General features: G+C 40.4%; 1 protein-coding gene across 2 annotated transcripts; it reads left to right on the top strand.

Annotated features, from left to right (window-relative positions):
• The first annotated feature begins 1,945 nt into the window (after positions 1-1,945).
• On the top strand, positions 1,946-20,481 carry RAB21 (RAB21, member RAS oncogene family). 2 transcript variants are annotated; one of them, XR_006168352.1, is made up of 8 exons: positions 1,954-2,107; positions 8,681-8,740; positions 8,929-9,036; positions 9,835-9,898; positions 10,681-10,735; positions 11,148-11,236; positions 12,033-16,225; positions 16,915-20,481. XR_006168352.1 is itself a non-coding variant. In XM_042815990.1 (7 exons), the coding sequence occupies exons 1-7, from the start codon at positions 1,961-1,963 to the stop codon at positions 12,170-12,172; spliced, it is 663 nt and encodes a 220-aa protein (XP_042671924.1). In that variant the 5' UTR covers positions 1,946-1,960; the 3' UTR covers positions 12,173-20,481. The 2 variants fall into 2 exon arrangements, 1 of the variants encoding a protein (XP_042671924.1); XM_042815990.1 differs by having other exon boundaries at positions 1,946-2,107; positions 12,033-20,481.
• Positions 20,482-24,453: the final 3,972 nt, after the last annotated feature.

A 24,453-nucleotide genomic window follows, 5' to 3' on the forward strand; every position in this document is an offset into this window, starting at 1 on the left:
CAGGATTGACAGAAGTCAGTGTCACTTTCCAGCAACACAGTATTTTTATCCTAACTTGCTGAAACAACCAATTGCTGATAAAACTAGGAATGCGTTTAAAGAAAAGATAGTCTTAGAGATTTTGACTGCATTGATTTTTCACCTTGTCCTGTTTCCTTCGCTTACATCAGGGGAAAACAAATCCATTTTCTATGTGGATGCAATGCTGCTCATTAATGAGGCTTCTTGCTCCAGGAAATTTGATCTTTGTTCTCCTGGAAGTGCTCTCCGTTCTTTCCTCTATTCATTCTCACACAACAGAGCATTAGTCTTATCTGACAAAGGAAATTGCACTGTGATGTCTTTTCATAAGCATTACTTTTCTTACCACTAAATGATCACTAGAGAGGAGTTACATTGCAGCAGTTTGGATTGCTATGTGCAGAATGCTTTTAATTTAGGAAGGATATTCAATTTTACAAGACAGTTACCCGGTTCTTGGATGTATGAGATGCTGCTGGAGAAATACAGGTTCGTGAGCTGCCCAGAGGAGAGTGGGCATCTCCCCAATCCTGGAGATGCTCAGAGCCAGGATGGATGCGGCCTGGGCAGCCTGACCCAGCGGGAGGTGTTCCTGCCCACCACAGAGGGGTTGGAACTGGATGATCTTTAAGGTCCCTTCCAACCCAAAACATTCTCTGATTCCAGGAAGGAGCCCAGCAATCAAGGAGTTCTACAGAAGAACTGGGAGCTGCTAGAGAGGGGCCAGAGGAGGGCCACAAAGATGATCAGAGGGCTGCAGAACCTTCCCCGTGAAGACAGGCTGAAGAAGCTGATCAACCTGGAGAAGGCTGCAGGGAGACCTCACTGCAGCATTTAAAAAGCAGTATTTAAAAAGGGATTATAAGCAGGAAGGGAATCAACTTTTTACTTGGGTAGATAGTGATAGGACGAGGGAATGGTTTAAAGTTGAAGGAGGGAAGATTTAGGTTGGATGTCAGGGGGAAGATCTTTACTATGAGAGCGGTGAGATGCTGGCACAGGCTGCCCAGAGAAGCTGTGGATGCCCCGTCCCTGGACGTGTTCAAAGCCAGGTTGGATGGGGCCCTGGGCAGCCTGGTCTAGTACTAGATCTAAAGGTTGGTGGCCTGCCTGTGGCAGAGGGCTTGGAGATTCATGATCCTTGAGGATCCTTCCAACCAGGCCATTCTGCACGTGTTTTTCTTCTGCCTTTTTCACTGTCTGTTCCCACATCTCTGTTTCAAAGCATTTAGTTACTGACTGTTCATGGGCAGACAAATATTTAAGTACCAATAGTTTGTACGGATGGAGCTGCTGGCAGTGGGCAGATCAAAAGGCATGCTTATCACCTGTTGACAGAGGTTTTATCTTCTCACTCACAGCACCATGGTTTTACCACAGGTGGAAAGCCTCGAGGAGACATTTAAGCACAAATCACATGTGCGCACGAACCTTGCGTGGCTTTGTTGGCTTTGTTTCCCTTCCAACACTGTATTTCTGGATAAGGTAATCTATTGGTAAACCCCGAGTGCCTCATCGCTCCGATTTACAGGGCACCCAGGGGACTGCTCGGCCCCTTCACCTCCCCACACGACACCGCCGCAGCCGGAGCCGGGCGGCACAGCGCACCCCGCCCGCCATGCCCCGCCTTCGCGGCGGATTGCCCCCGCCCACGAGCAAAGGGGGGGCGTGGCCTCTCGCCGCCGCCGCTCCCGCCCCTCCCATTGGCGGCGACGCGGCGCGTGACCGGGCGGTGCGTGACGTAGGAGGAAGAAGACGCCATTAGGGGCAGCGGGGCCGCTTGCTGCGGGAAGGTGTTTGTGGTTGTGTCTGTCTGTCGTCTCCGCGGCGCCTCCTCCCGCCTGTTCCTTGCGCTCCTCCTCCCTGCGGGCGGCGGCGCCCCGCGGCCGCAGAGCGGGGCGGTGGATGTGAGACGGCCCCGGCGGGCGGCGGGACGCGGATGGCGGCGGGGACCGGCGCGGCGGCCGGTGGTCGCAGCTTCTCCTTCAAGGTGGTGCTTCTCGGGGAGGGCTGCGTGGGGAAAACCTCCCTGGTGCTGCGCTACTGCGAGAACAAGTTCAACGACAAGCACATCACCACGCTGCAGGTGCGGGCCGGGCGGGAGGCAGCGCGGGGCTGGGGGGGAGGGGAGGGAGGGCGGCGCGGCTGTCCTTCCCCTGAGGGGCGATGCTGGGGGCTGCTGTTGAGCTTCTTCTCTTCGGCCGTAGCGGAAGGCGGTGCTTCGGGGTCTCGCTTTCCGTTTGGTGGCTCTTGCCTAAGCGTGTTCGTGTATATGTTCCTTCGCGTCTTGGGATGCGGAAGCGCGGCTTTAAAGTAGCGTGGCTGCTGTTGTGATCGTCGGCGGTAGGCTGGTGACTGAGTGCTACGTGTGTGCTGCGTTTCTGGTAATGACAGCCTTCCTCTGCTTGGCAGACGCGGTGCCTGAGTTACCTCAGTGCCAGCAGACAAGTGGGTCTCATCATAAGTGAGATTAAGGCTTATGATTTAATAACTGACAAGATTCACGAGGCCCTCGTGTAATCTCCCTGAATTTTAGCCCGAGTTATTGCTGAACTTACAAACATCTGAGCAGCGAAATCGCACTGGTGGAAGGGTGATGGGTGCCCACTGGAAAGCAGTGTTTGTCGCTGCCTGCCAGTGCTGAGCGGTTTGCATCCCACACAACAAAACGCACATGTGTTCTACTTGGCCTTGGAAAATGTGTTTTGAGTTTCATGTTGTGGATTGTACAATCAGCACGTGTCTCTTGAGCCCTCTCTGCATGCTTAGCCTCTTCATTTGCAGCTGCATGGCATCTTTTCTACCCATCATGGGCATGTATGTGATTTTAGCACTGCAGTGTATGCTGTGCTCGCTATGTTTTCTCATAAATAAAGAAACAAACCTTGCCACCAAGTGGGTTCTGAACCGCTTTTGAAGTCCTGTGAAATACAGGGTAAATGGTGGTGCCTCGGGGTGGCTGCGTGCTATTCATGCATATCTTGGGGGAGATTCCAGCAGGCTGGATATCTTGGAGTGTGTAATCCTGAAACTTTATAAAGAAAGGACGTGTTAGAGGCGCATTGGAAACAGTATGCTTAATATTTCATCGACAGGTACTGTTGCTCCGTATTTATTTTAGGCAACTGAAAATATTTTGCAGTTCATTTGCCTGTGCTCATACATGGGCTGTTAGATGTAGCTATTAGTAGGTCTACTGAGTGTGATGCATGGCAAGCTAATGGTAGATCTGATTGCTACAGAGGCACACTACAAAAGCAATCAGCAGTTGGTAGATGTCAGAGCTGCAGTTGTAACTTCTGTTGCTGTACCACCAGAAGTGTAGTTAGGGTTGAGCAAACGTGTTTAGAAGTGTGCTGCAGTGATTGTGTATAGCTGAATTCTGATATCCTGTGTAAAAAGAATAGCTTGTCACGTGATATAGCTCTGGTTTTGTTGTCTCTTAAAATCTGCAGCGGAAAGCCTAAAATTAGAAACCAAAAGTGAGCTGGGTCACAGGCATCATAAAATGGAAATACAAGTGGCCCCAAAACACTGACAGTAAAATGTCTGTCTAGATGCTACAGCCCAGAGCTTTTGCTTGAGGCTGCCTGTGGGGAATGGAAGTTCCTTGTAAAGGAAGGGGAGCACATGCTCACATGTGATGTTGAAGTTCTGTCCCTCTGCTGTGATTAGGTTTCTAGTTGCTCTCTGTATATTTTAACTAGTTGCAGTGTGTCTTAATTCACCCTGCTTACTTTTGTTCTGGAACCTCCTTAGTTCTGTGTCTTATTGATTGTTAAATGCGGTGTCAGTTGTTGAATCTTACTGTATGTGCTGTGCGCTTGTGAATCATCATTCTTGTTTTTCTGCATCTTGCAGTTGTAGAAGAATGGCAGTGGAAGGAGTTACCAAACCTAATGAAAACATTCATTTAAAAAAAAAAAAAAAAAAAAAAAGAGGCTAACAAAACAGTGACATTTTTGTAAGAATTTTTTAAGGGCTTAATTTGATAAAGTGACTTTGCTTTGTGGCGTCAGTTCGAAGTATTGAAGCAAATAGCTTTCTGTTCCAACTAAGCCAAAATTAGATAAATATTGGATTCCTATTCGGCAAAGGAGCCACAGTGATGAGCCATATAGAAACAAATTACTGGTCAGTGGAAAGAGGGCCTCGCAATCCACTGTAATCTGATTTAGCAGGGAGTGCTGAGGTAGAGGTGCTGTTGTACTTCATGCCAACCTTTTTGCAGCAAAAACATGGTGAGACGACAACTTTCTGAAGTATTGTAGGTTGGGTTGCCCCCAGTTGGCTGGGGCTTCCTGCAGTGGGGCCACAGTGATTTGAGAGAGCACAGGAAGACCTTCAGCTGGTCAGTGTGAGTCTTCTAGCGCTGTGCAAGTCTGTACTTTGCAGTATCCTATTGTGAAGGTTGGTGATGTACTAGCAGTGGGGAAAGTCACCTATTTGTAGGTAACAGAATGCTTTATTGAAAGGGAGCTGTCTCTCTCTCCCCTCCTGCTCTTTTTCCATCTGCTGGTTAGAAGGCAATAGTAAACTGGGACTTGCTTCTATCAAGATTAGGAGGCTGCAGGGCATGTTACTGGAGTTCTGTTAGCTTGGAGTCATTTACATCAGATACCAGTGATATGCAGATTGAAATTAAGGCAGCCTTTGATCTGCTGAAGGAAAACGTAGGAAAGGTAGCCTTGTTTTTGTTGCGGCTTTTCTTTCTTGACAAAGGTGACAATCCATAACCTTCTGTTAGGACTGGTTGGAATTGGTTCCCATTGATCAAAATATGGAGGTCAGTATTTTCTTCTTAAAAGGATTCTAAGCTGTAAGATGAAACCAAGTGATAATAAAACCTGTTATCTTTTTTTAAAATGTGGATGGGTACTATCTGTTAATTACTCAGGATAAATACAGCTTTGGTGTACTAAGCCACTGACAAGATGGTGCTAGTGGTATGTACTGATCCTCAGTGCTTTGGACTCATGTAACCAGGAAAAGTTGTCTTGCGTGTATAAGACAGCTTAGAAAAAGCAGTACAAGGAAGTCCAGGGCTGCAGGTAGTGTTTGTATGCCTGGTATAAAGCAGTTAAGGGGCAGATGATGTAAACCTGCTATATTCTAGAGACTTTCAAGTGCATCTTTTCCAGCTGAGTCTTCCTTGTGTTCTTGTCAGCTCCCAGCATGGCATCACGCACATGTGGTACTGAGCTCTTAAAAGAGAATTAAAAGAACAAAGTTTTTCTAGGAGCGCATAAAGAGACTGATATTTTAGTGCTCATAATTGCATTATTCTTTCCTTCTAAGCATATGAGCATTCTTCACACTAGTCATAAGGCACTTGAGTCAAAACACCAAGGTTAGTTTACTTCAAAGAGCTGCTTGAGATTACTTATCTTGGAATTAACTGTAGTCCCATACACTTGTTTTTTGGAAGTCAGAGCTAAAATGAATTGCCATAATAATGAAAAGAATGTGGAAAGGAGTCGCTGATTATAAATTAAGTCATGACTGACACTTAACTCCCTATTACTCAATCGGGTAAATTCTCAGGAGATGAGAACACATGTTGATCCTCTTCAGTGTGCAGTCATATAATGCTGTCTGCATGGCATTGCTTCCAAAGGCTTCCACACTTGGTAGCTGATGCTTTCCCTCACCTCAGAGCTGGGTTGGACAGGAGAACTCACAGTCGGTAGTGAAGATTCTCTTTACTCGTTGGACTCCCCAGATTTCTAAAAACTTAAGTCCTGCTGCTCCTTTGATCTTTAGCTTTTTGATCTCTAATTTCAGAATGGATGGAGAGCAATAACCTTGCTCTTCCATGAGACCAATGGAAATGTGTGTGGGTATAACTACAGAATGTCAAATATTAGCTGTTTTGTCTTTGGAGTGTATGGCTCTGTAGCTTTTAAAATACACGTTACTGATGCTAATTATGCCAGACTTACCTATAGCTTTTAATTTAAGAATAGGACCTGCAAACAGTATTCTTCAAGTATATAAATACATTAGAGGAATGAGGCATTTAAAGTGTAATATAGTATTGACTGTTTCTCACAGCATTCGGCTCATTATTAGCTATGACTATCAGCCTTGTTAACAAGCAAGTTTATATATAAACTTCATTCTAATCAGGGTATCTGATATAGACTATCATCACTTTGCTTAGGAGTCTAGGATTTGATTGGACTGTTATCTAAAACAGTACAAATTCATCAAGTTTTGGTGTGGAGTGCAAATACAGTAGTCAATCCTAAATGGCCTTGCTGCTGACTCATGTCACTTCTTGCAGGAAGCACTAAAAGACTTGTCTGGGAGTATTGGCCTTCTAATGTTTGGATCTATAGAAAAGGAAATGCTCTATTTTCAGTGCTAAAAGATAATGTTTAATCCAAAACTATGGTGACCTGTGGGATGTGTTACTATAAAACAAAACAGGAAAAAGAAACCACAATGCCTTATCTGTGAGATGAAAACCTATCTTAATATTTGATATGTCAGGCAACTAAACAGCACAGCTATCCTTACTGGGTCAGTGTCCAAAGCCATGATGACTTAACCTCATGAATATTGTTTTTTTGTTTTTTTTTTTGTTTTTTTTTGTGGTTTTTAATGCAAATCCTTTTTCAGTGAAGATTTTTTCTTTCCAGAGGTCCATAGATGTGGTTCTAGAGTGTTGTTTTTTTTTTTTTTTTTTTTTTTTTTTGCCAATCTTGCATCAACTGGGCAGAGTTGAGCTTTATTACAGTGACCAAAGCAAACAGTGCTCTGAACAGCTTTTCCTCTGAGATGTACAGTAGAATATCAAATGTTTTAGTGCAGTGGATCAATAAAATGTTGGCAGGTAAGCTTGATTCAGTATGGCTAGCTCATAACTTTTCTTAATATGATCCAGGTGTTGGTCTATTAAAATGTCTGAGCTTACAACTTTTAAACTGATGCTGTGGAACAAATTATGAGACTAGACACTGATTTTATGATCCTTAGGAACAGATGAGTGAAAGCTGCAAAAGAACTTCTGTACAACTTGCCCTGATGTTTAAGACTTGCAGCTCTGCTGTCAAGCTCTTTGTTACAAGTAGACCAGTGTTTTAAATACTTCAAACTTGCTCTCTGGAACTCTTCCTGAAGTTGATTTCCACCACCATACTGCAGACTGAAGGGGTTTTAAACCCTAGGTGTGTTCAACACAATGGTCAAGATTAGTTCCTTTCTGCCTGCGCTTGGAAAGTCTCAGGGTGTTTTTCTTTCCTGTGTTCTGTCTTTCTGGATCTGCTCCACTTTTTTCCCAGACTTTGTGGGAACTTTGCAGGGAGGGTATGGCTTCTTTTAAAACACAGAGGGAAATTACTGACTCATCTTCAGTCATACTCATGCCAGAGTTGATGCTAGATTAGTTTAACACAGGAAGGACTCGAGGAAGATACTTTTAACAGCAGTTTATGCTGGTGTAAATTAAGCAGCAAACTGGTTCATGCAGCTGACCTGGCCGATGACGTTTTCCCTTTCTACATACACATGATTTTTAGTCAGCTGAGTGCCTGATTAGAGCTCTTACACAGAGGGATTGTGCTGAGAAGCTACAGGCCAGCCTAAAATGATCTAAGATGAATGTTTATTCACTCAGTACTTGATATCCAAACGTATGCTGAGGTGAAACTGAATGGGAACCAGGTAAACTTGGGAAACAAACTGAAGTTAATCTTGGCAATTGAATTGTCTGTTGTTAACCTGTTGCTTGTTAACCTGATCTTCAGGATGGAGCTAATAGGTTCTTAATGCATTGACTGCTTCAAAGCCTGTTCTATCTACTGAACTAATATCAATTTTTAATACTTCTTTTTGGCTGGTGAATTATCTAATGGGTAGCAGAAGGATAACATTTGAAAATTGCATCATGCAGGCTCTGAGAGCAGGCATCTTCCTGAGTTACAGAAATCAGGCTAAGCTTGCAGTATGGACTAGTCATGTCAAATGTTTTCAGAAGACAGTGTAGTAGAATATGTAGAGCAACATGTATGCTGCTTCTGAAACTTTTCACCCTACCACTTGCTTTCTTTTTGTGTGTGTACTGCTTCCCCTCCTTCCTCTGGTTCTGTTATTACTTGAGAAACATTAACACGAGGCTTTCAGGAATGGTATCTGAATGAATACTGAGGGAAGGAATAAAATGAAGAGAGCTGTGAGCTCATTTCAGCAGGGGAAAAAAATGCAGATGAAGGAACTTCTTGCAAAATACTAATGTTTTGAGAATTCTAGCTCTAAACTTGATTTATTTTTACTGTTTCACTAGTATTGAACTGTTGTGCTAATGCCTGCAGCCTTAAAATCCCAGTAGCTTTGCTTACTCTTGTGAAGTGTTTCAAGTTCATCTTAGGCTTATCCTTATTCAGAACTCAACCTTCTTATCTCTCCTAAATCATTCAGAGCAACAGCAAAAGATGTAGGAAACAACTTGCTTAAGGCAAATTTATTTAGAACAGACTTCTGGCAAACTGTAGTGAAATGACTAACCAGCTTAGTGTATTGACCCAGCCTTCTGGCTCAGGGAGTATTTAGATTCAGAAATCTGTTTTCTGTTGATTCAAATATTTTCATTAGTAAATAAACCTGAAGTCAGACAGACATGTTTGTATGAAAACTTAACTCTGTTTTTTCTTTCCAGGCATCCTTTCTTACGAAGAAGCTGAATATTGGTGGGAAAAGAGTAAACCTTGCAATATGGGTATGTTTGCTTTCCTCACTGTCCTCCCCACTATGCACTCCCTCCCTAGATAAGTTATTTTTCAGGAAAATATTCTGTTTGATTGAACTTAAATGTTAGGCACTTCATAATAAAGTAGGAGTTAGAAGTCATTGGGATCTCTTAAAGTTACAGTGTTACATACTAAAGTGTTGTTTTTTAAAATGCAGGATACAGCTGGACAAGAAAGATTTCACGCACTGGGGCCGATCTACTACAGAGACTCTAATGGTGCTATCCTAGTGTACGATATAACAGACGAGGACTCTTTTCAGAAGGTACCAAACAGATTTTTACCTCTGTGCAAAGTCTGTCCTGATTGGAAGGGAGTCTATGATATGAGTGCGCTCATGGGGAATCTTCTGTTTTAGGGATAGCACCAATGCTTAATTTGCCTGAATAATAGGATTAATACCTGACCATGTCATGTGCAGATAATATTACGTCTGCAGAATCAGGTCATGTAATTTAAGTGTGCACCTTTATTTATTTATTTTTTTTTTTGAAGCCCACTCTTTATAAAGATCTAGTGGAGTTATTCAAAGAACACCAGAGAATTAATGTGTGACAGACTATGAATATGGAATGAGTACTTTTGTGATAATATACTGTTCTCTACTGCATAAATCAAATTGCTCAAATATATTAAGTGATGTTAAGCTTCAGATTATGAACACTCGAAATCACAGTACACAGCAGCAAGAACGTTGCATTCTTGATGATAATAGATATTTGAACTTCCTAGTCTTCATTTAATGTGAAAATTGATCACTAACTACTTTAAAGTATTAGTTGATCAGGTTGAAACAGGTGAGTTTTTGTCCAATCCTGTGTCATGCTGTTGCTCCATAGGATGCCCCAGCTGAAAACTGATATGCTTTCCTGAGGAGTCTGGTCCTGATGAGTTTGTGGCAAGAACAGCAGGACTTCCCTCTAGAGGAGTAGGAAATGTTCTGTCAGTCTCTGTTGCTCTGAACTTAGACTTAAGCAGTTAAAGAAGGATGTGGGCCATTTCCACAATGCCTAAACTGGCAGGGTGTCATGAGAAATCAAACTTACCTCTGTTCTTTATGCAGGTAAAAAACTGGGTTAAGGAATTAAGAAAAATGCTGGGCAATGAAATCTGTTTATGTATAGTAGGTAAGTACTCTTTAACATGTGATTCTAGTGACTGAATTGCAAATGTTTCTTTTGATATTGTCTTCTAAACACTACTGTAACAGCTTGTGCATATGAAAGGATGAATCTTAAGTGAATTTGGCAATTAAAATCTCATTTGGAGCTAGAAGTTTCAAGGGATTGCAATAGGAGGAAATGAGAGTTAATTTGGGAAAAGCTTAGTGATGCACTATGGCTGAAGCGCATGGTTAAGACAAGTTGCAAAATTCATAGTTGAATGAAGAAAGATATATCAAATGTGTCAGATCCTTCTGGCAAGTACCTTGACTCCTTGTTTTTTCTTTATGACCTATTTGCAGTGGCACAGACTCAGTAGTTGTCTGCTTTCAAAATTAAATGCTTAGGTGTGGGGATAAGACTAAAACTTGGATATTTCAATGATTTTTTACAAATGCATGTAAATACTAAAATTTAATCATTAGATCTGATTTAAACACTTTCAGGAGGATAGGTATGTGGATACTCTTTGAAAACAAGATTTTTGCCTAGTAAAAGCCATTGCTTTTCTTTTTTAACTAATCAAGGTACTCAGCTATCTTAATCAGGCTGCAGAAGCTCATGGTTTCTAAATGTTTGACTGAAAGGGGTCTTCTAAATGATGTTATTGTCTGAATAGACTTGAGTAAGAATCTGTTTTTATTGAAGCTGCTTGTAGGAGGGGGAAAAAAAGATGAAGTACAGTGATTGTGACTTTTGTTAACTTAGGAGTATGAAGACATGAAATATTAACTTGTTCTCAACAGGTAACAAAATAGACTTGGAAAAAGAGAGACATGTTTCAGTGCAAGAAGCAGAAACGTAAGTCACACTAATTATTAATAGAAGCAGTCATTGCAGAATTATGTTGGAGTAATAAATTTGTGATGCTTCTAACAACTGGCAAGCATAACTAGCTGTGGCTGGCTGGCTTCTACAGAGTGTTCTGTTACTATCTTAATTTTGGAGTGTCCTTAATGATCAAAGTGTAACTTTAGTTTTACATCGTTTCTGACAGAAGTCAACATTTCTAGCTCATGTCATGTCTAGAAATGAACTTAAGCTAATATTTTTTTTAATGGCTCAATTTTAACCACAGTTCCCTTTGTTAAATCAGCATGTGTGAATTAAGAGTTAAGAACAGAAAGCTCTCCTCTTTCCACTTCATGTAAAGTGGCTTAGAAAGACTGAGTTCTTCAATGCAACTTACTCTTCTGCATCTGCATTCTTACAGGTATGCTGAATCTGTCGGAGCAAAACATTATCATACATCAGCTAAGCAGAATAAAGGAATTGAAGAACTGTTTCTTGACCTCTGTAAAAGTAGGTACTATCTAATTTGTTCACGAGGAGCTTAGACACAGAGTTTTCAAATCCTATTAAAAAAAAAAAAAACAAAAAAGAACAACCCTTGATTTAAATAATTGAGAAGAACTGTTCCTCTGAGTGTACTTCAGTCCACTTCTGTATTGGATCAGCTATGTGAACTTGATGTGTGGATGGAAACTCATGCTGTACTTCAAGAACATCTTTCTTGCTCTGTTGGAGTCCTGAGCATTCTGTTTCACTCAACATGCTTTAAGTAACTTCAGATCAAGCTTAGTGTGATTGCTCTCACTGCTGTCTACTTCATAGTCTGTTTCAACATATCTCAAATATATTGTCAGATGATGTCAATTACAGTTCATAAACTTGAAACTGTACAGATGAAGCAGATGATAAAGAATACTGAATCCAGGATAAAACACCACACAGGGAAGCTATCCTATTTGTAGCATTCTTATAGCAGGACTTCACCTCCATGGTTGTGTGTGCGGTTTTAGTTGACCAAATGTTTCTAATATGGTTGGGTAAATCTAGCTTTTGAAGGTCAGTAACTCCAGAACATCAGAGCATTTAAGTCAACAGGAATTTCTATATGTTTTATGCTCTAGGAAAAAGACTTAAGATTTTTCTCTCGTCTGCACCTTGAGATTCCAGAGTGTTTACTTGTGCATAGTTGAGCGAATTGGTCTTGCTGAACTTTGTGCATGTAACTCAGATAGATTAAGATCTTAAGGTCTTATGTCATAATAGAATGGAATGCTAATACATTTCATCTAATAAACTATATTTGCAGGAATGATAGAAACTGCTCAAGTGGATGAAAGAGCAAGAGGCAATGGATCCAGTCAGTCAGGAACAGCGAGGCGAGGTGTACAGATCATTGATGATGAACCACAAGTACAGAGCAGTGGAGGGTGCTGTTCTTCTGGATAGTGACAAAACTGTGCATCACTGCCCTCTCAATATGAAGACTGCCATATTCCAAGTCACGCGTTCTTTACCAATGGAGTAATAGAGTTAACAGTATTTAAAAGTAATCACATTTAACACTGCAGAGACCTTAAGTGCTAAACTAGTGGCGTCTGTGACCAGAGAATTGGCATTTTCTACAGTGGTTAACAAAGCAATTACCAATGGCCTTTTTACATATTTTTCTTTAATGAGGAATAATATGCATGTAGAAAAGACCTACTTAAAGGCTTCATTTATATTCTTTTAAATCAGATCATTATTTAATAACTTATATACGTTGTTGTTGGAATGGTATACATTTTTGCAGCTCTTTGTATTTTGTGCTAGATTGAATTGTATCACTTCTAAAATGCACATTGATTTTTTTTTTTTTTTTTTTTTTTTTTAATTAGCAGATAAATGAAGTAATATTTTTGCAGGGCCTCCACAAACCTGTAACTGTCAACTACTTTGATATATTCTGTTCATCCTGTATGCCAAGCTGGTAAAATACATTGTAAATTACCTATTAAATATTTTATCTGCTTTTACAAGTGCAGGTGCAGAAACATGTACATCAGTCTTGTCAGTGATTGTGAAGTGAATAAGTCAGTGAAAAGATGCAAGCTTTTCATGTGTACTGTTGAACTGTTGATTCTATTTCCCCTTCCTGAAAATTGAAAACAGCTTTTTTTTTTTTTTTTTTTTTTTTTATTAGCTAATAGTTACGGTATTTTTTTTTTTTTTTAAGCTTTTTTTTTTTCTGGCAAGCAGCAGTATTTAGAGTACCCCATTAGTAGGAAGGGAATGCTTCATTAGCCTGCTGTTAAACGTTGAGGCATTTGACTTCCAGCTGAAACAGTTGGAGTGTGCATTTATTTTGCCTCTCAGAATATCATTAGAAAACTGGAGCAAATTTAGCCCTTGTCGATCTGGTAGCCACCTAAACCAGTTGCATGGGGAAACTCTTAATCTGCATTAATACATTTATGCACCAAGACAGCATTATTAAAAAAAAAAAAAAAAAAAAAAATGAGCATAAGTTTTTCTTGTGTTTCAAGGCTTGTGTGGGGAAAAATGAATTGGCATTAATTAGAACTGCTTCTGACTTGGAATCATTATGTGGAAGGTAAGAAACTTGCCAGACACAATTGTGAATTTGGGAATACTAGACAAAACTGAACTTACTCTTGACTTGCTCTTTTACTTGTAATGCTTTTTGAAGCCCACTTAAAGCTCTGGGAGGAGGGATTTCAGAAATAGTGTATAAATTACCATCACAGAATGATCACAAATGGCGGTAGTTAAAACTTCAAAGTGTTTTGTGCTCTGGATTTTTTACTTAAGTTGTCTTGCTTGGAAAAACAGTAAAGGTGATGTCTATGACAAAATAGAGTATTTCTTGGCCTTCCTTTTTCTGAAGGGTAGTATTAGTATTGCATATAAATGCACTGAATGGTGTGAGTATGTTACAGTGCACAACAGGAGTAGTACTTACTAATCAGTCTGACATGTAAGAAATGCCTTCATCTGGTATCTATTTTCTCTGAAATAATAGATGGCTTTGCTACAGACTGGTCCTGATGCTTTTATTTCCTTTCTGCTTAAACTGGTTTATAAACTCTCTCTGAAGTTAACATTGGTGTGCTCTGCCCATCATGCATACAACTATGTTAAAAAAAAAAAAAGGGTGTTTTCCTCACTAGTGAAGACAATGCTACATGACTGCACAGAGCCTTGCTCTGATTCTAAAATTCATGACTGTGTCAATATAGCAACACTTAAGTAAACACTCCAATATTACACCCAACTTAAGTGAGGCTTGCCAAAAATTAAAAACAGGTCAGTTTTTTAAAAATTGCCTCCAAATACATTCACTATATAAGTCAGTCATGTAGGTGATACAATATTAGGAGAAGTGAAGTTGAGCCCCTGTGTTCAAGATAGGAATCAGTATTAGGCTTGGTAAGTTCTCCAGAGCTATCTGCTTCCTTAGCTGTTCCAGAACGTGTCTTCCCATCAGAGCAGAGCATTCTCTGCTTTGTGGATAGCTGCAGCAACGTGAACTTGGGTAAACACTGCATGAATTTGACCACAGTGAAGCAGTCTGCAGACATGCGTTAATGAGCTGCATGCAAAAAAAAAAAAGTATTCTGTAATAGGGATGTTGTGTGACTTCTGTTAAATACAAAACTAACAAAGTCATGTTGATGCCAACTCTTAATTCACTTGCGAAACTAAAACAATTAACTACTGAAAACTTGGGAGAGGGTAAGAAAGCTGGGTTTTTGTACTTAAAAATAAACAAAATATTTGGCTGCTATTAACAAAATGTTACTTTAAAAGGAGTTCTCAGAAGTTAGTGCTCGTAAGGCCAATGAAACTAGGTGACAAAGCCTGACTGGGAGCTTTGCTGTTTAAGCTGCAGCTTGACTGGACTTGAGTTGGAGATCGAGTCTGTTCAGCAAGATATCATGTCTGATAATATGAGCATGAACCTGAGTATAATTCTTAAAAATCCTACTTCTGACACATGTATTACAACACATTTAACAACCTAATGTCTCAGGCAAATGTTATAAAACGCTACAAAGACTGTAGTACAGATCATTATGGCAGTTGTTTATAGACCCTCCTATACTAAGATTGATACTTCCTTGAAGGGAAGGAAAGGATGGCCTTCAGTCAGTCACTTTTCTTAGCAGTAACAGTTTAATTGCATGAATAGTAAAACAACAGTCACCTGAAAGCCTGTTTCCTTAATATTATCTATTGACCTAGGGTGTTATCTGGAATACTTGTTTCTTAAAGTTTGAAAACACTTGATTGGACTGTGCATCTAAAAGGCTGGGATGGTAGAATTTGAGAGTAAATGTTCAAGTTGAGCATGAATTTATGGAAGCTAGCTTCCTAGATGAGTGAACAAATGATTGATTGAGACTGGTTTATGTGAGACTTGAGCTGTTCGTTCTTGCCAGGCAAAGTACAACTGTTACGGAAAAATCACTTTTACAGACAATATCTGGACTTTACTTGGTTTAAATATGTGAGAAAGCACAAATAGCACTTGATTTTTCTGTACTTGAGCCGAGTGTTACTTGAGTAATGTAGTACTAATACTTGTGTATTGAGTTTTTAAAAATCTTGCCTTTGAAGTTTATCAAGATTGACTAGTTTGTATGTCTGTATATATACATATATGAGAAGGGTTCAAGAGAGCAAGTTGACAAAGTACATCTAGTAATGAATAGGTAATACCAGACTCCTAGCATGTAAGTCTGGTTGCAAAGAGTGTTTGCAACCTTGAACGCACCTACTCAGTGTAAACTTTGATAAGGATAGCATGTGGGACTACTTTCATTGTAGTATGTGAGTACAAACGCTTTACTAAAGCAGTTTTAATTAGCTGCTCACAGTTTTGCTGTTACTATGAATACTTGAGATACTTATGAAATTTTATTACTTGCTGAAATATCTAAGAAAGTCCAAAAACTTAAATGCAGTCATAATTATCTCTGTTAAGAGTTGTTTTTGGATGCAGTGTTATTGGATTACAGTTATGAACTATAAGCTATAGGTCAGAAGTTGTGACCAGGTAGGCAAGGAAACTCTATTCAACTATTTCTAGATGTTTAGAACTTGGAACTGAATGTAACTAGCTCTGAAGACTTGGGAGTGGTTACTGGCTTTCAGTGGATCTGCATAGAATTTCAAGGTCTAATGATGAATTGCATTGAGTAGTCTCTTGAGACAGGTAAGTAACTGAGTATTACCTTGACTTAACACACAGTTCTCTGATAATACATGTTATGGACAGGCATATTTTTGATGTGGTAGTAAACAGAAATCCCTAAGCCTTTCTATCCTGATACTTTTATTTGTTCTAAGTACTTAATTTAAGCTCTTGAAACCTACAAAATTTCATTTCTGCACTAGATTCAAAGCAAAATGAAAGAAAGAGAAGTCTTGCAAAGTGTTAAGTAGTCATAGAAGATGGCTGGAGCCTCAGAAAATGTTGGTATCAGTTTACAGAAGGTAAGAGGAGTGGAAGGCCTGCTTGAAAATAAATGAAAATCTCCAGAAGCTGAAAGCAGATAAGTGGGATGAATGGTGAAGTAGGGGAACAAGAAAAGTGGAGCAGGCAGCCTCCATTTTCTTTTTTTTTTTTTTTGTGTGTGTGTGTGTGGAGGGAAAAGGAGAAGTATGAAAAACTGAAGGTGCCTGTGTTAAATTAACCAGTTCTTGGTGGGGCTGCTAGAGTGCCTTTCCAGCAATGCTAATCGCTTAATCCAGAGCTCTTCTGAGGTGACTGACTTTGTAGGTGGATTTTTTCCTTCTGTGAAATACCAGTTTTTTGCCTTGTTAAAGAGCTGAGTTCAACTAACTTTGAATGGGTTTTCAGGCATAGTGCTAACCTATTTAAATCTTGACCAAAATATACTCCTTTTAAAGGAAATATTCAGTTATGGTTTTGTTAATCCTCACATCAAAGGATGGGATTTCTTTCCTGACTTGTCAGAATGCATCATTCAATGAAGACAATCACTGTTGTATCAAGAGCTAACAGTAAAGACTAAGATCTTTGGCACCAGTTGTTGTACAAGCTTAACAGAGGGGAGATTTTTGCTTTGTTTAGGATCAACCTGTTCTATCTCAGTGTTGTAGCCATGTACTGAATTTAGGCTTTTTCTTTGAGATATATTCTTTAATTCCTGTGTTCTCAGTGCTCACATCAGCCAATGAGACAATTCTGAGAACCCTGGAGAATCTGGAATGTTTCTTCTACTGAGCTGGCTTTAAGAGACAGAATGGAACAGTCACCATTACTACAAAGACAGGTGGGAAATATTTTTGGCTTAGAAAAAAAGATACTGTAATCTGTTTAAAAATCTCAATTTGTTTTAGACTATTTCAACAAATTTATTTCAAGCTGAGGTATTTTGATTAGTTTCTGTGAGACTTCCTAGCTTACTAAAGTTGGCCAAAGCTGTCCATTGATTGGCATGTTCCACAGCCCTGAAATGTCTGACTGCAGGGAGTAGCTGGGCACTCTCCTATGTTGGACAGCTTGGAAGTTTGATTATTTAATCAATAAGAGGATGCTGAAAGGTAAATGAGGAAAAATAGCTTCTACTTTCCTCTGCTGTGTGCCTCCAGATGTGCAGCATGGCCTGATGCAGCTACAGAGTGGTCAGTAAGGGGATTATGTTTCTTCCTGCTGTTGGCTAGTTTTCCTCATTAAGAAACAAATACCACAGGAAACCTTCCTTGCCTGAGATCCCCCTGTATAGGAAAAGAGACACATCATACCCTTTGCTTGCTTGCTTTACCAGCTCTTTCATAGCACTGATACCCAATTCTTCCCAGTCTAGGAATGTGGGTTTTTTGTTTTGTTGTTTTGTTTTGTTTTGTTTTTTGAGAACAGTTTCTTAAGAGGAACTTTTTTCATTTATTGACATTTGTTTTTGATTCTAATCTTGCTGAAAGTATCACAACAAAGAATGATGAATATTACTATTGCGATGATCTTTCCCAGTCTGCTGTAGCAATTGTTTGTATCCTGCCTCCCAACCAGTAAGGGGCAGATACTGAACTCACAGTCCCTGTTATAGCTGGTAACTGAATTCAGACTCTAGGATACTGACTTAGAAGAAATCTAAGTAGAGAGGATTGAAGAGATTAATAACTACTTTTTCATCTATTGCTGAATGTCTGATGGACTGTCATAAATCTAAATTCACATCTTTTTTGAGCAGTTGAAACTGTTAAACTGAACTGTACACCCTTCAAGTTAACCATGCTCCATTCTGAAAGGTCAACAGACTTGGGATTCAAGGTGTAGGAAAAATGTTTTTTTCCTTTTCAGACAGGAAACTACACAAAAGCCTGATTAGGCAGTTTCTTAATGGAAAAAGAAGAGGAAAGCACTTAAAAATACTTGAGTGCCATCAGTACTATTTCACTGTACAGGCATTTTACTGATTGACTGGATTTTTCTCATCTGATAAGCTCATTGAGTTTACCTGGCTTGATCAAATAGAATTACTTATTCTGAACCCAAGGAAAACTGTAGTAAGGCAGGAGCCAACACTGAAAAGGACACAGCAGTTTTAACATCAAGTAACATGACATTGTCAAGTGTTGTACTAATACTTTATTTGGAATTTGTAGTTACGAGACTTCTTTGAAAAGATATTAAGAAATACTGTACCAGTTGTGATTCTTAATTTTCCCAATGCGCTGCTGCAGCTGAAGTTCCCAAATAGTTGTCAGAGTGCATTTAAAGGGAGATAGTTATGTGATAAATTAATACCAAGAGTCAAATAAGAACATAAGAACTTTTTAGGCATTGATAAAACACTCATGCCAAGTAGGAAAAGTCAAAATCCATATTAGCTGGAATGGATCAATAGAAGACAAATGTGTACTGAAAACTGTTATAAGAAAACAGCTGGGAAATATGAAAAACCACAAAGCTAAAACCTTCTTACTGTCATATCTGAAAATTATTCTTACATATAATAAATTACATAATTTGAAACTTGAACAATCTGAAATAAAGGACCCCTTGAAATTACTGGGCGTGGGTGAGGAGTGGCCTGATTTTAAAAAGACTTGGTAAAGATTGAGGTTATGTTTTTCTTCATATTACAAGTTTTGGAACCTATCTGAGCATGATCTGCTGAAAGATGACTTGAAGGTGCAAAATCAGGTTCAGAAAGGTTACTTTAAATTATGCCATCATACACCCTGGAGAACATAGAATGAGTGGGGACCCATGAAAATGCAGCTTTGGTTCTGCAGACCTGTCTGGCAGCCTGCAAGAACTGAGAAGGGAGAAGCAGCTGCTGTTGAACCACACTTGCCAGTTCTATGAACGTGGAACCAAGGCTCAAGACTGGGAGTTTACCAGCAGTGTTGTGTTCATATAATACTGATGTCCCCTCTCTCTAATGGATGTTTGGTCTCACTTCTCTAGTGAAAGTTACTGTTCAGCTGATGCGAAGGATTTGAACTGGACGGATATTGTGAATGAAAATAGCAAGCAAAAGGAAAGGAGGGTTTGCACAGTTGCTGCCTTAGTGGTTCTTAACTTCTTTATTTGCACTTTTCATAAGTCAATACTTAGATCCTACTATCTTTATGTCAGGGTGTATTTTCTACTTGAGATGCTTATTGATCAAAGAAGTAAAATCTTAAGAGCTTCTAGGAGTAAATGTAGTTCTCCCATTGATTTATTCTGTCCATGCACTGTCAGCGCCTTACTAAAGGGGCTATATTAAATAGTGACAAGTGGATGGGCTGCTTCTCATAATGCCCTGTAGTGGGAGTCCTGTGGTAAACCCTTCAAAAAGCAAGGAGCCAGTGCACCTCTCATGGCCAGCCTGCTCTCATGAGGGATGCATGCCATTGCTTTGTGACATTGCTTAGAGTAACTACAAAACAATCCTTCATCGTAAAATGTGCCCACAGACCTCAGAAATGTTGAAATTAAAAATGACATTAGATGATACTTTGCCTGGTGCATTGCAATAACCCTGACCGTCCTTTTAGTATGTGAGTGCTGCAGTGCTTGGCACTGTGAGACACTCATGCATTTTTGGGACTCAGGAATTTCAGCTTGTGTTGAAAACAGTGATCTCCAGAGTGGGTTAGAATGGCAAATTAGAAAAGGAAGGAAGTGCTGTGTTAATAACAGGCCCATCCCTAGCACCGCATTCTGAACAGTTAAGATGAAATGCCCTCACTCTAAAACCATTGTTTAGTTAGTTTACTTCTGTTTCTGGGAGATATTGCTCTTTGATTGTGTTGTAATACATGCCTAGAAGTGGATTACTACTACTTGTTTTTGTCTTCTGGATTCCTAGCTTTGGCAATACTTGTTCGTGCCAACCAGCAAACAACAGATCAGTTTCTGTTTAGTCATCACGCTCGGATACTTTCCAGCTACTCTCTGGAGACTGATGCAATCACAAATCTCTCCTTGTATGGCAAATACAGAGCATTTCATGTTGGTATCTGTTCTGCTTGTTTTATATTTAAAAGGTAAATTTTCTTGTCCCACAGAGCAAACGAAATCACTGTAAGATTGCCACTGGTTATAACAACTGCAATGTTTTCTTATTCTAAGTCCTGTATGTTTTGGGTTGTATCATATTCTGGAATTCTGTTCGTATTTGATAAGCCTAGATGAAAAAAAAAAATCAGGTTCTCACACAAATTCACAGCTATGGTTATGTACAGGCAAAACATGACATGCTACAATTGCTTGAATAAAGCTCCTCATCTGGTGTACTGCCTTCATGTTTTTCATCTCCATGCCTTCACAACCAAATGCAAATAAACGTTAGCAGGGAGAGGGATTTCCCTCCTTTTAATTTCAGTGTGTCTTCCTAATTCCTTTGTTCTTGTCTGATCTGGCAGCAAAAGGAAGTCAAGCATATGACATCATTCTACCTGCTTACTCTACTTGTACAGGTTAGGCACCGTATGTTTTCTTAGAGGAACAGGTGGGAAAGATGGTTATCTCTTTGTTTCAACATTGAGAGAAAGGCAGTAAAATGAGTTTGGAAGATTCTAGCTTGTCCCAAAGGCTACATTTTATTGTTGCTATATAAATTAGACCTGGGCATGAGCACTTCTGGCCTCAAGAGGAAATGGTACGGTACAACTTTCATCTGTGTGCCTGGGTTACATCTGTCAAAGCAGGGCTTGAAACATCCATTTTTTTATAAGCAGAAAAAGAGGTCACAGGGAAGGACTTTTTTTTTTTTTTTGGCACTATTTTTTTTCTCCTCCCTATTGTAAGGTTTTTGTTTGTACAAATTAGGTTTGTTTGATGGAAGGACTTGACAGAATGTGTACTTGTCCTATGCAAGCCAGGTTTTTGCGTGGCTGAGTGTGTGGGCAGCTGACACTTCTGAATATGGGAACGGAGCCTGGAGCTCTGCTGAAATAGCTGTGTGAACAACAATAGCAACTGCTGCAGCTCTTGGCACGGCTATAATAGCTACAATTGCAGCTGTGACAGCTAGAACCCACAGGAAAGCCAGGAACACTTTCCAGCTGCGTGCTTACTGACTACCTTTATGTGGCTTCTTATTAGAGCAGATGGCTAGTTAAAATCCACAGAAGCATGGACAACCAAGGTGATGATGCCCTCCTCATGTGATTTCCAACTGTGTGGTGCATGAATGGCTGGGCTCTAGCACAGGTCAGCAGAATGCCTCGTGTTCTTAATGGGCTTGCAGAGAGGAATCTCCTAACACTGTATCAGCTTGTGTATCTTGGTATCGTGTATGGCTCAGGTTTGTAAATTGAAATAGCGCAGCGACTGGCTGGAAAGCAGCTTTGCAGATAAGAGCTGAGTGTCCTGGTAGACAACGTTAACTATAAACTACAAAGATGGCCAGTGGCCTCCTGAACTGCATTAGGAGGACTGCCGCCAGCAGGTGAGGATAGGTGATCTTATCAGCACTAGTGAGAGACTTCTGAAGTGCTGGGCTGCCCAGTACAAGGGAGACGTGCACATACTGGAACAAGCTCTACTGAGGGTTGCTAAAGGCAATTAAGGGACTCGAGCTAGAGCTCTTCAGTTGTAATAAGAAGCTGAGAGCTGGGACTGCTCAAGAAGGTCTCAAGAAGGTTACAGGGGATCTTGCCAGTGTTTAAAAGTACCTCATGAGAGGAAGCAAAAAGTATGGAGCCAGACTCTTCTCAGGACAAAAAGAAACAGGCACAAATTGAAATACGAGAAGCATTTAAGCACAAGAAAAATCTTTGTCACTGCAAGGTAAGACAAGCACTAGAACAGATTGATCAGGAAAGCTGGGTTGTCTCTATTACTAGAGATAACTCAGAACTCAACTGGACAAGGTGCTGAGCAGTCTTGCTGTGAGCAGGAGGGCTTAGATGGTCCCTGCTGACCTCCACCTCTAAGTGATCCTATGACACTGCAACCCACTAGCAAAGAGTCATTTTGCTCTTCATCTTGACTAGGGACATGTTCCGTGTTATGCAATGGTAGTTTGCAAAAGAACAAGTTTAGAAGAGCCCAAGGGAAATGCCTGGTAAATTAGGAAACTAGCTGGACAGTGGTAATGCATCTCAGAGTAAATTAGTCTACGGGACCAAAGCTTTCTGATTTCTTGATGGCAGTTGGTGACTGGGACTCTACGAATGCACTGCAGTAGAAGTTCCAGGAAGAGTCCTGCAGGAACTGCTGATTGTTCATCAAAGAATCTTCCAGTAAAAACTCTTTCTGTTGTGTGGTGGAAAGAGAATAGAGCTATAGGGAGCCTGCTTTGCAGGGCGGTTGGAATTCATGATCTCTAGAGGTCCCTTCCAACCCCTACAATTCTGTGATTCTGTGACCTCCATCAAAGGAAAATAAAGTCTCAGTGCAAACTCTGGGAAGTGTCTCAAGTTTAACTTTGGGTCACTTTTAAGAGAAGACTTCTCTAGGAAACAAGAATAACTCTAGTTGTGGAGGACTGCCACTTAGTGAAGATTAATTTTAAACTTAGGGGTGCAATTCAGTGGGTACCAAGCTGAGTTCAAGAGCAGTGGAAATTTCCCAAAGATTAGTTCTTAGGCCAACGAATGTATTAAATTGTAATGCTTTAGACAGAAAGTTGAAGATTTGTCCTGTGACCAGCATGATTTTTCTTCACCCAGAGACTTTACACACACACCCTGATAGGGTATATTCTTGTGATGTTTTCCAACAAAATTATATTAACTCTGGAAGTACAGTTACTAGCTGATGTCCAGCAGTAATGCAAATGGGTTTAAATTCTTTACTTGACAGCTCCTTCAGGTTGTGCTGTGCTGCTCCCTGTTGCAGCTTCAGAACAGAAGTAAAAACTTTTAATTTCTGACTTGTTTCATGGCCACTGAAGGCTACCTTTTCCCTCTGGTGCTTCTTGGAGAATTCCTGAGAATCAAGGGTTTAAAACGTCATTAAATAAGGACAAATATTTCATGGTTCTAGGATTCTCCTATTGGCATACATTTCTCTATAAAACTTTATTTTCAGAATTACTTAAATGTTGCTTTTGCAGTTTACATGTATATTGGCAAAACGTTGGCCCCATCTGTGCATACAGTCTCTATTTGAAGAATGCAGAAGTTTCTTTTCATTCTAATCTCTTCTTTCCTTTTGAAATGCATACTGAGTAGGGCTGGGCACAACACTGGATTCAAAGATCAGGAGTGCTCTAAAGGTAAGGTTTTTGGTCAATGTCTTCTCATGTGTTTTGCTCCAGAAACTGTAACCAGAACACTGTGATTGTACAGGCATTCAGGCTCCATTGAGCTTCAGAGACGATCAACTATTTACTGGACAATGATTTTTGAAGACTGTATCTTTCCTATAACTTTTGTCCTCTTCCAATCTAGTCCAAGCCCTAGCTGTTGCCTTTCGTAGGGATTAATTGCACATAGCTTTGTCTTTTTATCAAGTTCTAAATGGGCTGGGTTGCTAACCACCAGATCAGTTTGCCCAAGGCCCCATCTAACCTGGCCTTGGACACCTCAAAGGATGGAGCATTCATACTTGGGCAGCCTGTTCCAGCACCTCTGAATAAAAAATTTCTTCCTAACGACTAAGCTAAATCTATCTTCTACATTAAAGCCAATATCCCTTGTTATTTCACAATCAGACCATGTAAAAAGTCGGTCCCTCTCCTTCTTACAAACTTCCTATAACTACTGGAAGGCTGCAATGGGATCTCCCCAAAGACTCCTCCAAGCTAAACAAGCCCAACTGCCTCAACCTTTCTTCACAGGAGAGGTGCTCCAGCCCTTTGATCACCTTTGTGGTCCTCTGGACCTGCATCAACACTCTGCATCCTTACCATACTGGGGACCTACACACCATACTCCAGATAGAGTTTCACAAGGGCAGCGTAGAGATGGACAATCGCTTCCCTCTCCCTGCTGGCCACCCCTCTTTTGCTGCAGCCCACGGTGCTGTTGGCCTCCCAGGCTGCAGGAGCACACTGCTGATTCATGTCCAGCTTTTTGTCCACCAGAACACCAAGTCTTTCTCTACAGGGCTGCTCTCATTGAGCTCCCCCTGCCTTTACAGGTATCTGGGATTGCCTTGTGCCAGGTGTAACACCTTGCACTTGGCCTCGTTAAACCTCATTAGGTTTAATGTATGCCCACTTTTCAAGCATGTCCATGTCACTCTGGATGCCATCCTTTCCTTCTGTTGTAGAAAGATAGGTTGCCCTAAAAGTAGTGCCTCTTATTTATTT

Source organism: Centrocercus urophasianus, unplaced genomic scaffold, assembly GCF_019232065.1.
Source record: "Centrocercus urophasianus isolate 14NV4802_14NV808 unplaced genomic scaffold, USGS_Curo_1.0 seq_15, whole genome shotgun sequence".
NCBI lineage: Eukaryota > Metazoa > Chordata > Aves > Galliformes > Phasianidae > Centrocercus > Centrocercus urophasianus.

Excerpts from the sequence above, each read along its gene's own strand:
- RAB21 (XM_042815990.1), top strand. The coding sequence starts at position 1,961 with ATGGCGGCGGGGACCGGCGCGGCGGCCGGTGGTCGCAGCTTCTCCTTC. Across the intron at positions 9,899-10,680 it reads AATCTGTTTATGTATAGTAG|GTAACAAAATAGACTTGGAA; the intron begins GTAAGTACTCTT and ends TGTTCTCAACAG. Across the intron at positions 10,736-11,147 it reads TCAGTGCAAGAAGCAGAAAC|GTATGCTGAATCTGTCGGAG; the intron begins GTAAGTCACACT and ends GCATTCTTACAG.